General features: G+C 31.3%; 1 protein-coding gene across 2 annotated transcripts in view; it reads right to left on the bottom strand.

The window, feature by feature from the left end:
- LOC118203578 (serine/threonine-protein kinase VRK1-like) overlaps positions 1 to 15,608 on the bottom strand; it is a 99,543-nt gene that overhangs the window by 67,103 nt on the left and 16,832 nt on the right. For both annotated transcript variants that reach the window (XM_085815876.1, XM_085815877.1), the window contains exon 5: positions 13,556 to 13,625. In XM_085815876.1, the coding sequence (XP_085672002.1) occupies positions 13,556 to 13,625 (70 nt within the window). The remainder of the gene's footprint in view (positions 1 to 13,555; positions 13,626 to 15,608) is intronic.

The following is a 15,608-nucleotide window of genomic DNA, read 5'->3' as shown; positions in this document are numbered from 1 at the left end:
AATACTCCCTTGGCAAACATACAGGAACTGTATTTATCCATTCCGAGAAGACTGCAAGCTGTTTTGGATGCCAATGGGTTTCCTACAGCATATTAAGCAAATAAACATGTTTTTTTAAAGGTGTTTCCATATTTTTGTCCAACCCCTGTATATATTTTAAACTGTTTTGCAATTATATACATATGTATGTGGTGTGTATGTATATATATATATATATATATATATATACATACACACCACATACATATGTATATAATTGCACATACATATGTATATACACACCACATACATATGTATATAATTGTGTGTATGTATATATATATATATGTATATATATATATATATATATATATATTTAAGGCTACCCTAATTAGTTTTCTATTATCATTTTAAATAGAAATGAAGTCGTATTATATAGCTATGAAAATTTATAAACATTTTAAGTGCATTAACCCATTAATGGTTTGACCTGTATTTTCTCGTTCTTTTATGCAGGTCTCTTAACGGTTCGTTACGGATTATTGTTAGTTTAAATGTACCCTCGAAAACGGATCTTCCAGTGTTTTTGTAATAGCGGAAAAATGCGCCAAAAACGTCTAGCCCGTACTTTTGTACGTCTTCCAACCCCCATTGCCTAAGCGGACAAGGGTCTGCACAACCCCTGACGACAATAGGTAATGACTGTCATTAGCGCGGGGAGAAGTCTTCTTGATGTTTTGAGATAAAGGCTTTACACTGACTCTAAGGAAACAAATTTATTACCAGTTACAAAGTGAATGTATACATATAAAAGGAATTAAGAATTTCCGTTTTAGAACAAGTATTAAATAAAATAAACAAGTTTTTATAAAATAAATTTTTATTTATGACTCATAAAATTATTAATGAATTAAAATGAGAAAAATAATGTATTATATAATTTATTGGGAACACGTGATTAAATAATTCTCTTTAAAAAAATTTTACAAATTTATATCACGAATAATAAAAAACATGCAGCTCTCTTGATAAATTTATAAATCTTATACTTTTGACAATGTGATTCGATTATTTGATTTCGTTATTTAAGAATCTATTATTCTTGTTATCAAACTGTACAGGAATTTTTCAAAGGGGCTCTTATTCCCATTAATCTGTATGACAAATTATTTTTCTCCTCTTGGTTGTCTTTTACTTCCAAAATTCCTCTTACCTCATAAAAGTTTTAAAAATTCACCCAAAATCAGAAATTATATTAATTTTAAGCAAATTTTATTTCAAAAGCTATTTTACGCTCTGTAAAGTGATGCAAACTTAAAATCTGTGAGATTTTTAGTTTATTCTTTAAATGGAAATATGCGCAAAAAAGTTTTTCAACATTAAATTTTAAGACCTCTAAATTGAATTTTATAAAACTCGGTTTACCTTGCCGTATTTCCATCCATAAACGGTGTGAGTACAAAATTTGAACTCGGTAGCTTATCGAGAAAAAGTCTAAATATCGATGACGAGCTTCTGATTATAGCGACAAAACACCATGATTGAAATGCATACAATTTTTTAAACAAACTTGCTGACTCTTAAATATTATATTTTTAAACATTTTGGAAAGTTCAGTAAATGTTGATATAAAAAAACCGTCATTTTCATAACATTCTTGGTATTATAAAGCATGTACGTGACATTCACGCGATTCCAGACAGCTATGTTCATTTATCAAAGTGGCTGCTTTTGCGACAAACACAATTATATATTGTGATGCTCATTCTATATCCTCCCCTATCTATGATACTCATTACTGATATTTAATTATGTTCTATATCTACACAGAAATATTGGTAAGACTGAGAGAGGTCAACAAAATTACTTATACTAACTCAGGAAATTTTGAGTCATTATTTAATAATAATCTTTTCTTTAAAATTCCTTTTTCGCCCCCCTTACGCTTAATGACTTTATTCCAATGACTGTAAGGTTATGAAAACTGAAAGCTGAGTATATAATTACAGATCTCACTAATAAATGCTTTACAAATACAACTCTTCATATTTCAGCAGAAGTTTTTGAAAACGCATTTATATAGATTATTGTAGAAATCGACAAAGTTTTATGCCAATTTAAAATGTTTTTCTTCCCCTAATTATCAGTTGCTTATGAACGTATTAAAAAAGCTTTCCCACTCAAAATTTTAAACTATTTTAAAATATTCGTAATCGCACTCGATTTGATGTTTACAGTTTTTTCTCTGCGATTTCTCTAAAAAGAAAGAATTATAATTGTATTTAATAAAGAAAATTTAATGGATTTGGATTCTGCACAAGAGGACTGAAACTATCATGGAGGGAATTTCTAAGAGGAACTAGATCTCATCCACACTGAGCATAGAAAAACTCTGGAAAACTTTCATAGAACAAGCACGTTCATCCGGATTTGAACCCATGTCGGATTACCAGTATTCAGCGGTTTTAGCAATTGGTCACCGCCATGAAATCACCTTATATGCAGTCAGGTCGTAAATTTAGAACCCCTTTTTTCACGAAGGGGGTGTTAAAAGTAGGGGATAATCTTGCTTGTGGTCTTCAGAAAATGTGGGGGTTGTTTAAACATCTAACTTCTCTACATTCAGTTTTTATACAGAGGAAAACACAAATTGAATTCTCCGAATGAACGCAATTTTGTACAATGAAAATGTATTAGTGAACTATAAACTGTAAGGCAAATAACATCTTTTATTAAAGTAGCAGTAGAAAGACAGATATTTGTTACATCAATGAATTTGTAGTAAATATTGAATTTTTCATTTTGAATGCTATGTTACATGTATGCGAAGTAGCCGAGTATCTGAGAAAATAGTCTTAACCCAAATGGCCTTCAACCTTTTCACAAGGACTGTTTTTTAATTACATTGGGGTCGCTGCTTTTTGGTTAATTTTCTAATGACATATAAAGATTAAATTGTTTTTAATTTGAGACTTATGAATAAAATGACGCAAACTAGACTGCAGAAAATTCTTCAGAATGAAGTTAACACTGAAAAATACATTTATCTTATTATCCAATTTTATCCTACAACAAATCTGTGTAGTGTGGAATTAGCAGTGCACTAGGTGGAAATAGGATGACATTGTGTTTTAGGAAAGTGGCAAATCTAGTTACAGTGACAACCTAAGTGAAAATAACTATGATTTTAGCAACAGTGATGCCGAATTTCTGGGATTCTAAGAAACGCCGATGTATTTGCTAATTTTTAAATGCAACAGTTCCGTTTTCGTTGTATAAAATGTTATCACTAAAATAGGTACTTAATCCTTTTCTGTCTAAGTATTCTTCACAAGTTTTACCTGATAAACCACTGCGCGTCTTACAGGCCAGGAATTTGAGGTATAGTATGAAACGCCCTTCATTTCGTATCAGTGCCAACGATTTCGATGAAAAAGGGTACCTTTTTAAAAACTAACTTCTTAACGAAGAAAAGCCGTTTTATGTACAGCATAATGTCTAAAAATACCGTCAAATTAAACAGAATCTTGACTTTAATGCTTTTGTATGCATTTCTTGAATTGATTAATAAATGCAAATTTCTAATTTAAAAAAATGTATAATATTTTATTTAGTTACATGCTAGTTATCTATGTTACTGCTTCGTTTCTGGTATAGACCACCCCCCTCCCAGAAAAAAGCGTTTTGCTCCTCGATTGCAAAAATTTCTCGATTTTCCATTACTTAACTAGTGGAATTTCCTAGTTTCCTCCCCCCAATAAAATTACAGTTCTGCGACAACAACTGAGTGAAATATTTGCAGCTCTCTACACATAAATTGAACATTTATTTAAAAATAAAATATTTTCTAATTTTATATGAACTTTCAAAATTTAACGATATCAGTTAATGAAATACTTGCAAGTAATATAATGGTTCTGCAAAATATATTCTTGATTCCAAACCCTTACTGCTAGGCATCAGCCCATCGCTACATTACAATACATTATTAGTCCAAAGGGGCAATTTGCCCAGAAGGATTATTAATTTCATTTTGGCATTTTGCATTGAAAACTATAAATGGTGAATCACTTTTCAAATTGCTGCCACCAAATATTATCGCCCTGTATTATATTTAAAGAAATCAAATAATTAAAAGTCTGCATGAATGTATGTATGTTTTGATAAAGCGACGATACCTAGAGCCATCAAAATTTGAATAACGTAATCTTCCATAGAATATCGGCGTGAGGAAGCCCTAATTTGAATTTAAAAATTGTTTTATTATCGATTTCATATTTTGTAACACTTCAACGAATTTTTGATTAACAAACTCAGCGATTTCAATGCGAGCAATGGCAACACTGTACGAAAAAAAAAAAAAAAAACATTTTTATCTCCAGCGCAAGATATATATTCCTGATATACTGATACTGAATGAGACATAAAAACACTTTTCTTTTAAAATACATTTCCCCTTATGATCCCTAACACAGCCATTTACTTTCCCCTTTCATAATTAATGTCAGTCTCCTGCTCTTGACCGCATTTGCAAAGCCACTGCCACTGGAACCCCCACAGCCAGATTTAAAAATCTTGTTTAGAAAACTTTCTTCTTGATTTAGAGTGATAGGCGTTGTAGTTTGAAGGCTAGGATTATTTGAATACAGCAAAACACACGAGGACTATCTGCTTTTAAGTAGAAAGATGGCCTTCATAGAGGACTTTCTAATGAATAGCTCATACTCATGTTATACATGGAAAAATATCACACAGCCATCACATTCGTTCGTCTGAGTTTGAATTCAAATCGAACAACTAATATTTAGCGGTCTTATCGGCCACTGATATGGCTGTAGTATAACCAGACTTATTATTATGCATTATAAGATGTGTATTACCAGAGTGTATGGCATCTAAATTAAGAAATTAAAAAAACTCTTCTGAGGTAATCTTCAAATCTTCAACCCAAGTTAAGTTTTTTTTTTTTTAAATGCCAGTGAGTAATATAATTATGAAAGTTCACGTCATTTGTGTCATTTTCCGATTGTTAGGTAAAATTAGTGTGGTTTCAATCAACGACTCTTTAAACCTGCTACAAGAAAGGAAAAAAAAAAAAAAAAAAAACCATGAAAATTTTCCTTTAAAATATCAGAATTATTGAAAAAAAAAAAAAAAAACTTCTGTAATTTATAAATGAGGAAACATATTTAACCAGATTTTATATGTGTGAAAAAATGATGAATTATGATCTCCTCTAGTGGAGATCTTTGTAATTATATTTCTAATTCCAAAATCAAAGTGAGAAATCTAGTCGCAGAAGCAACACAACACTATCATTTCTTCTAGGCTTCTATTTTCAGCGAAGGAATAGATCAGCTGCATGGAATTTTCATGGTTTTCTCTATATGTAAACCTAAATGCATGTAAGTTTTCCTTAAAAAGTTCGCCGGAAGTGAAATATTCCCATCTTAAAAGATAGATATCGCGTGCTTTAGTAAAGTTAGCAAATCTAAATACAGGGCCGACAGTAATATGTTTGGGGCCCTATTCTAAAAATTAAAAATAGCAAAAAACACCCTACATCGCCCCCTTTTACTTACTTTTATACTTTTATCTAAGAATTAATATATCGCATCCATAAAAATTTCTCTAAATTAATGTTATTTGGATTTGCAAAATTTTATGCTAAAATACATCTTACCAGATGGTCGCTTTTACTCATTGGGAGTCGATGCTTCTTGAAGATGCCGATTCATGAGTGAAAAATAATTTTATTGCTTTTCCAGTTTCCCCTAATCATTTACAGAAAGGCCGAACCTTCGGGAGAAAACAGCCTATCTATTGGTGTTAATTTGCCCACCAGCGGCCGAGCAGTAAAGTCGCTGAACATTGATTGTTCGGTCCAAGGTTTGAATCCCGCAAACGGGGCTGCTGCATGGGCGTTTTCATGGTTTTTTCCATATGCAATGTGTATACAAGCTAGTTTTCCTTAGAAAGTAATCCACGAAGGCATCCTTCCCCTTAGACAGATAGCCCTCGAGGCTTTGCCATAATCGCACACACACGTCAGTAAAGAGATACAGCACTGAACGGAGGAAAGTACATTTTTTTTATTGTTTTTATTTGTAAAAATCTTGACTTTCCTTTTCCCTCAAAATTCAAGCAATACGAAATCTACTAGAAAAGATATACTCTCTAAGGTATAAAGCTTTTGTGTAATGAAATTATAAAATGCAATGTATATATATATATGTTGAGAGCTCAAAAAGAAGTTTTTCTAATACTTGCGCAAAGATAATAATAATTTATTTACTAAAGAAATATTGATTATATTATCTCCTAATATAATTTTACTAGAAGTATCAAAAAAGAGGGAACCCATATGTAGGAAGTTTAATTCCGAAAATTGTGTTTTAATGTAACTTGAACATAAATTATGTAAAAAATGTTTTATGGGGTTGTTTTACCTATCAACATACTGTAATGGAAAAGCGATACCAGAAAAAGTAAATTTGAAAAATTTGCGAAAGGCGGAGTAATAGGCGGACCTTGGATTTTTTTCAAAGCAAGAAATGCGAAAATTCAGCAGTGCTGTAATTATTCTTCTACCAACAATGTCTTCCAAATTCTAATTGGAAGAACATCCAAGATTTGTAGCAAGATAGGGAGAATGGCATAATTCCTTATTTTTTCCCTCTTATAGGGCGAAAGAGAAGAAGCACAAGACTCTATCGGCCTAATTCATATGTTCACGAATAATCATCTATCACGTTTCCATACATTCCGTTTTTCTGAGGAGAAAATATGAAAAATCCTCTATGCTCTCGCACGGATACGAACCGCAGACTTTCCGACTGCTAGTCTGATCTACTATCACTTACATCACAAGAGCCCTCAAAAAAGAATGAGATACTTTCTTATAATATATACGGATATACAAACTGATGATTCTAAAATTTTATTATCATAAGACTGGAAAAAATTCAGGATTTAATTCATTTTTATACATTTTAAAATAAATTCAATTTTTCAAAAACTTAAGATAAAATATTTATTAGAATGCCAAATTTAAGCATTTCAATTATTTATATTTATAAAGAAGAATTGTTCATAATATACCTCTGATTTTAGAAAGAAATTTATTTCAAGTGATATGCTTAGCTTAAAAGTAACGGGAGCAGAACTATGCTAAAACAAAAGGCACACATATCGTTATTATCTCCTTTAAATTAATGATATCTATACTGCTGACATGCCTACTACAATATTTACGCATAATTGATCCTTTCTAGACTAATACTGGCATAGCATATTTCTATGGAATGATTTGCTATAATTCCTAATTTAAGTTTCACATACTTTCATATTTAGGGAATTAATTACATAGTACTGAAGATTACTCAACGTATCATAAAAGATATGCTATCTGATTTATGTTTAAAATGACTAAATTTAAATGTTATATGCTCACATGTACACATACTCGAAACCTGACATATTTCGAAATTTCTGATAAATCAAAATTACTGGAATATTTCATCAGAAAGCAGTTTTTTAAATTTTGGTAAATTTTGTACGATTTCGACATAAATTAGCCTGATCAAAAAAAAAAAAAAAAAAATGCGAAGCTCATGAGGCCCATTAGAACACAAGTGATTAAGATCATTGAACCACAATTAAACCTAGCTCCGAATACTGATGAACCAGCTAACTGTACGGATTTTTCGTGATTTTCCCTCCATGTGTAACATTAATACAAGTAAGTTACCCTTATAAAATACTCCCCAAAAAATCCTTCTTTCTTAAAATAGAAGTACTCGTATGTTTTAAGCTAAATGTAAGAAACATAAACAAAATTCGGATGCATGAAATTCCCTGATCCATTAAACGAACGCGAACCAGTTTCCTATAAATCCTACCTGAAGGCATTTTATCTTTCAGGTTGAGAGGCTTTGTCTGCTTTGCCTTTATTCATTGAAATCAAACAACAGTAAACATGTTCCCTAATAATGACAAAAGCCTAACATCGGGGAAGGAAAGAGGTGATAAACAGTTCTTAAGCGAAAGGCTCTTTGTAAGTGTAGAAGTCCTATCTGTGGCAGCCGAATACTGGTAGTTCAACCGGTATTCGATCCCAGGCGAAAATGTTGAGCGCATGATTTGTTTTCGTGGTTTTCCACCTGTGGAATGTGAATACGGGTCAGCTTTCCTACGAAAATCCTTCACGAAAGCATTCCTCACCTTATGCAAATAGCCCACATCTACTCTGTCATATTCTAATAGCATAACCTTTTCTACTAGACAGAAGAATCTCTTTTTTTAATGTATGACTCCTAATGGTGTCAAAAACTGCAGTTTTCTTTTTTCCCCCCCTCTTCAATGCAAAAGATACACATCGATCAATCGATGTTACTTTACATAAAATCTACATGAATTTGTATTTTTTCCACTATTTATTTACGAGAGCTATGGGCCTTCGTGGAGCCCTTTCAGTGGGAAACTGGGTTACACATGTAGAAAACCATGAAAAACAAACAGGCAGAAATCCCGTCTCTGAGAAACAGAACTGATTATTTTCTTTTAATCTGAAATCTAAAACAAATAAGATAGAAAACAGAGCTTTTTGGGGGAGCTGTATTCAGTATACGAAATTTATTTAAAATAAGCTGTAAGCTTTAAGTACAGTTTTTGTACAAGCAAATAGTAGTTTGCCTATGCTAACTGCCCCAGTAGATTGGCTGCCTCACTGTCGGTGGGAAAAAAGAAAGTAGTTTAGCTTTTGTATGGAACTAACATGCTGACTAACAGCTCACCCTGTATCATTCTCTATTAATTCATTAAATGAAGACTGGATCATCAGATAAATTTTGCTTCTTCTAGTGCCAGTTACAAATCGTACAGCTGTTCAATAACATTTGAACTATATCATTAACGTTGCACATTACTAAAATGTATTTGTTCTTTAAAGTCCTTGATCTGTTCTAAAAATAGTACCGCAGAAGTTTCAGAAATGAAGTACAATTTAAAGCTACTTAACATTTCTATGCATATAAAAAAGTAAAACTGTTTAAAATGCATATCGTTTAACACTTCCTGTTTTATTTGGAATAATATTTGAAAAATAAAACTTGTGATGGTTACGACCCAAGCAATACTTAACGCGATAAAGAGCCGTAGTTTGATAATGCTAGGACCATGCATTCAGTTTTTGTCGTTTTAATAAAATCCATTACGATACTTATGCTGGTAGTTACAAACTGCATTTACGTATACAGAAGTATGATTAATACATTAATATCACAGAATATACGCATTTTATATTCTGACAAGTTTTGTCAAGATACCAATTTTCAGTTCATATATAAGTCGTAAATTCCCTAGCCAGATTACATTTTTAATAAATAGATGCATAAAGGACAAAATGGAACAGTTAATTATATTTTTTATTCTTTTACAAAATTTAATTCTTTTAGATATAATTTTTAACGGTAAACAATATTCTGCTAAGTTATAATATAAAAATTATTACTAATAATAATTTATATCCTTATTTAATAATATTTATATTCCAATTTATATCACTCAAAACAGAATTGGAAAACTCATTCAAATCATGTTTAATCAAAACTTTTTATGCAGTTTTGGGAAAAAGGAATTTTGGGGTATGTTTGATTTTTAACGATGAATTCAATCATTAAAACATTTTTATCATGTTTCCTCATTCATATAAAATTAGCAAAATAATTTACTAAATAATTCTTAGATGTAATAGTATTCTTGTTTATCTTTTGTTATACCACTAAAAATAAATAAAAAAGCGGCTGGTATTCAATATTTATTTTTATTTAATTATTTAATTACAAATACTTGGCTATTGGTACTTAAGACATAGTCTTTCCATATTATCACTTTTCTATTAGGCCTTGAAATTATGCTAAGGACCTAATAGAATTCGGAAAATCCTATGATTGCATAAAACTGCGGGAGATGCTAATAATGACAAATTTTAAATGAAAATAGAAATTTATTTAAATAGACTACAATAGAATAGAAATTTATTTAAATTGACTATAATTATTCTTATATTCTATGTCATTTCAGTACTATAATTTCAGTTATTAGCTTAAATACTGCAATTTAGTCATATAATTTGTAAGTGGAAGTCCCACGATTTTAAATTTATGCATACACAAGCAAATACATTTTGAAGTTAAAAAATAAATATATTTTACAATTCATTTCACTGAAACCGTAAGAATCAAAAGGGATTTTTGTGCATGTCTGCTTTATGCATTTAATGTATAAAATACGGAAAAGTGAGAAAATCCATCCAACACAGAGAAATAATTCTTTCTAGTCTGTGGTAAGATTGTATCAAATTCATTTAAACTTCCGTTTAAATTCGAAATGCAATCTCACAAATTAACGAAGAAATACATTTTTGGTTTTAAATCCCACATTAGTAACAACTGTACAATAGCTAAACTTAACAAAATATTTGTAGAAAACCGCCAAAATTCTAGAAACTGCTATAAAATCCCGAAAAACATTAGGAAGATTATTACTTACCAATTCCATGCTGAAAAGATCAAGCGTTTACGAAGATGATCTCGACTGTTAACGAACAACTTTGAAAAAAATTCAACGCTAAAATATAAATACGTATGCCAAATTTTCCAAAAATTCCTGATAAATATTGTACTCTCATCGTAAATATATATGGACTTATAATGTCATGAAAACTGAGTCGGTAAAAGAATGGATTAAAATTTAATTTCCCAAAATAAATTGGCCTACTAAAACTAAATAAAATAGATAAGTAAATAGTAAAAAAATTGTGTAACAAAATAAATAATGAAATTTCTTAAAATACTGCCCAATAAAACCTGTCGAATAATTGAAAATTTACAAGCTTGGCAGCTAAAATCCTAAAAAGATTTCGAAAAATTCGGATGTCACATATTAAAAGAAACAAGTCTACAAACTATTACAAGTACAAAGAACGAGGAGAGGCGAAACTAAAGCCAAGAAGTATTTCTTGCCATTCAATAGCGGGGAGGCAATTCTATGCCTTATCCATTACACTAAGGGGAAGCAAACATGCTGCCCCAGGCTGGGCCATCTTAGAGAGATTTCATTAAATGAAAGCGATTTTATTTGGAGGGGTTTATTTTCTGACAACACGGCTATTTTCAAAGCATTTCGTTCCAAGGGGCGGGCTCGTTAACGGATTAAAATATTATACACTAAAATTTTGAATCTATAAAACATGAATCTACCTATGTAACGATTTAAAAGCAAGTATTCCTTTACCCATCAGTGAATAACTCTTTATTTCCTAACTTAATTTCATAAAAAAAAAATATTTAATATAGTTTTCTGGTCCATCATTTTTACTTCCTTGTACGAAGTAAAAAGGAAGTACAGTCAAAAGTCGTTAATCCGGACTCGTCGGGACTTCGGTGATTCCGGATTATAGATCATCAGTTTAAATCTCGTAAGATGGCATGCAGAAATTCTAAAATTAAAAATATGAAACCGTAATTTATGAAATAAAGAACAATTATGATCTAAAGGGTATCAAAATTTTCAAAAAGAAAAAGCTTAATATTTATTTGTTTACTTTATTAAACATTTCTTTCAATGTAAGTTGCTTCGTTTCATGTGATAATACTTTCTCTTTAATTCTATTAAACAGACATAATTTCTTGTTCAGTTACAAAGTTCCGCTGTTCAAGTCCTATAATTGCTGTGTCGAGAACACCGACTAATTTGTCAATCGAAATTTTTTCTTTTTCACTAACCTCTGTCACGTTCTTCGCTATCGGAAGGGAATTATAAAGACGAGGAACTTGTTTTAAATCATATCAAAGACGGAGCACATTGAGATGAAATACTAATTTGGTAAGGAATTATAAGCCAAATAAAATAAAAACATCTGCCCTGAAGATAAGGATAGTGCTGACAGATCAACTTCCAATTCATTACGCGCCCGCTGCGGCGTTCCCCCCGCGGAGCAGCGTAAAATTGATAAACAGATTTCGGATTTCAAAACATACTTTCGCTTTAGATCCTTTACATATTAACAAATATATATCGGACATTCTATTTGATATAATCGAAAGTTTAAGCTTACTTTTATAAAATTGCTCTTACAGTCTGCAAAAAATAATAAGCCGGATCCAATTCGAAAATTAAGGAACAACACAATCATCAACATTAACTGAAATAGATAATTAGATAATTTTAGCTTATACGTCCATTATACATAAAACGTGCACGCGAAAACGTATTCTGCACTTGCGCACACTCATATGCGCAGTCGTAAAAGGTCTTACGCGCACGCCTATGCGCATGTGTCAACGCGGCGCATGCGCAGAAAGTTTTTAGTTTTGATATATTTATATATATATCCACTCTATTACCCGGCTCAGTGATCTCAGTTTCTTTACTCTTATATGTTTGTAAATTGTACATTTTTTGCTTTAAAAATGATTGAATTATGTTGTTTTTATCTTCCAGTTAAGGATTTTATGCCTTTAGTAAATCTGCAAGCAATATTTTTAGAATTTTCAGCAATTTTAAAGTTGTTTAATTGCCACTAAGTCTGTTTTTAATGGTGGCCATTGATGTTTACATTTGAAACAGGAGACTAGTGGATTTGTTGCCAATCTAGAGAAACTTAGCTTCGCAACAACAAAGATAACGCATTCATTTATTATTGGCAATTAAATCATGCTTAATTCTTTCTGGAATTTTTTCGAGGAAATAAGCGTTTGAGATTTACTTTGTAATTTTTAATATAGATATTTTGAGTTTTTACGTATTTTTGCCTTCTTGCGAAGTGAGAACTGAATTAATTAAATGAGAAATACTCAAACGTCTGTGAAAAACTTTCTTTTTTGTTTTGTTTGCTTAATTTCTTTTATACATAGTTCTAGCTTTATTATAGTATTTGAATAGAACATGTGGCAACGATTAGATAATTCTTTAAATGATATACATTTTGTGCATTCTGAGTTATAATATGAATGAAATATAATACTGTTAAGTAAACCTAGCGCCAGTGTCGCTATGGTAAACAAAGTGAATTTTAAAGAATGCATTTATTCTATTGTGGTTTATGTGCTGTCGGCGAAGTAGGTTTAATTCAATCTAATAAGTTTAAATAAAATGGAAGAAAAAATGCGTATAATTTAATATTCCGTACAAGGAAGTCATGTGGTGTACACATCAGATTTTTTCTTCTGGTTCTAATACTAGAAGAAAAAATGATACAAAATGTTCTATTATACTTCTAAAAGGACATATGCAGTTCTCCATTTAAATCGGACAAGATAAAGATTAAATTATTAATACACACAATGTTCCCTTTAACATAACAAAAATGAAGCAATATTTCATGCAAAACAAATAATATTAGAATATGAAATCACCGAACAATTCCTATTCAAAATCATAAACCAAACATGTTTCAACTTTTAAAGGGAATATCTAAGGAAACTGTAAACATATATTTTTTAAATTCAGAATATAAAGAACTTTTTAATAAAATAATTTTGATTTGGAGGCAGTGAAAAAAAATTAAACTTACTTTGATGTGGTTTCCCAACACGATGATAGAAGTGCATTTCAGAAAAAAGTGGACCATTAGCATGTGGTTCCTATAAAAATACATATATTTTGAAAAACATGAATTCACAACCAAGTAAGAAAATATCTAAATTACAAAATGCTTACAAAGCATATTTTTCTGCTGAATTTGTAAGGCAGAATAAACAAGTGCTTTTTCTTTTCCTTTCTATAGGCTAGAAAACACTGCAGATGTTATATCTTACTAACATCTTTGAAAAACTTACATCACATACTAAGCAACTATGACATTCAAGAATCAGAGCACTCTGACCAGCTAACTGATGTTGATTAGGCCTGCGTGTGAGAAGAGAACTTGTGGAAGAAGACAGTATGCAACTACTCGAGAGCTTGCTAAGGAGTTAGACATTAGTGCCATGCGCATTAGTTGCACTATGCATTGTATAAACTTTGACATACGAGTTCAATCGCTGGGTGCCGCATGAGCTGACTCAAGCAGATAAGGATAGATGTATTTCAGCATGCACTATTCTACTCGAATATCAATGGAAGGACAAAATTCTGGATCGGATCATCACTTGTGATGAAAAGTGGATTTGCTTCAACAACACAGGCTGAAAACAGGGTTGGTTTGCAGTCAGTAAGCCTGTCGGCAGGGTCGCAAAGACAGTATCTTGAAAAAAGTAAAACTCTCGACACTATGGTGTACAGCGAAATGCTAGTTCGTGTTGATGCTGCTACCAAGGAAAAATGCCGAAATGAGTTCCAGTGCAAAAAGGCAATGTTTCATCAGGTGAATGCAAGACCACATATTTGCATTCATTGGCTGGACTCTGTATGGACTCGAATGAGATATTTTGCCACAACCACCATACAGCTATGACACTGCTCCTTGGGACTTCTACTTCTTTCACACATGCAGGTACCTCTTGCTGGTGCTATCTTCCATTCTGTATAGGATATCCAAAATGAGGATGATTTGTTTTTGGATTTGTGGTCACCAAGTTTCTGGGCCAAAGGCTTTGAAAAACTAACAATGTTGGCAGAAAATCATAGATTTGGGTAGTAATTACTACCCGCACTAAAGGTACTGCTTTCATTTTTTTTCCCCTAGCTTATTAAGAACAGCAGAAAATTTTCATTAAATCAGATACTTTCTCAATACCTAGCATTAATTTCCCTTGAAATGAACTTACTTTCATATATCTGGAGAAATGTTGCTTAGATAGGCAATTTTCAGAACAGAGATCACATAAATAACTGTTAACTTGGATATTGGTGGAGGCTTGGCTCTCTTCCTTAGTTAAGGAAACTGTTTATACTAATGCGTGTTACCAAACATGGAAATCAGATGAGACGCAAATTTGCAGCTTTCTGTAATCATGCAGACAAATATTTATAAAATTCAGAGATACCCAATTTGCTTTAGAATTGAATCACACAAAATTTCAGTTAATTCATCTGTAAATATTTTTTTATAGAGCCCATCTCAACTCTTTTACAACATCTGAGATTGTATTTATGCTTCAATGTTCAACTTTTTGTTTATATACAATATATATACTTGTATATGCAGCATTTTTGGTGCGCAGTTACTTTACACACACATATATTTATGTTATTGTTGTGGGGCCACGAGTTTTAACATGCTTCATCAACAACACTAGTCAGGAATGAAAGTATCCATCTTTCCATCCAAATACATTATGTGTATATATATATGTATTTGTAGACTACATAATTTGCTTGTTATGTTTTTAAACTGATCTAAATAATAATAATACTGAAACAAATCTGCACATAAGCAAAACCATGCAACTCAAGGTCTACTCTATGTATATATACATATATAAAATCTCCACTCTTAGAGCAGCCAGTTTTTTCCAGTTAATCTTAGGTTATTTTTTCTGTGAGAAGTATGGTAAATTCCTATTCAAAACACTACCATCTATTGATAATGCAAGCATGAAATCTGCATATATTTTGAACATATTTTTTATGATGCTTAGTTATAAAACAAAGAATTTCAACTATTTGACCACTACTAGAACATA

Source organism: Stegodyphus dumicola, chromosome 4, assembly GCF_044657685.1.
Source record: "Stegodyphus dumicola isolate Sdum_Otavi_A_Nest chromosome 4, ASM4465768v1".
NCBI classification, from domain to species: Eukaryota; Metazoa; Arthropoda; class Arachnida; order Araneae; family Eresidae; genus Stegodyphus; species Stegodyphus dumicola.
The sequence above is the reverse complement of the archived record's forward strand: the minus strand, read 5'-3'. Positions and strand labels throughout refer to the sequence as shown.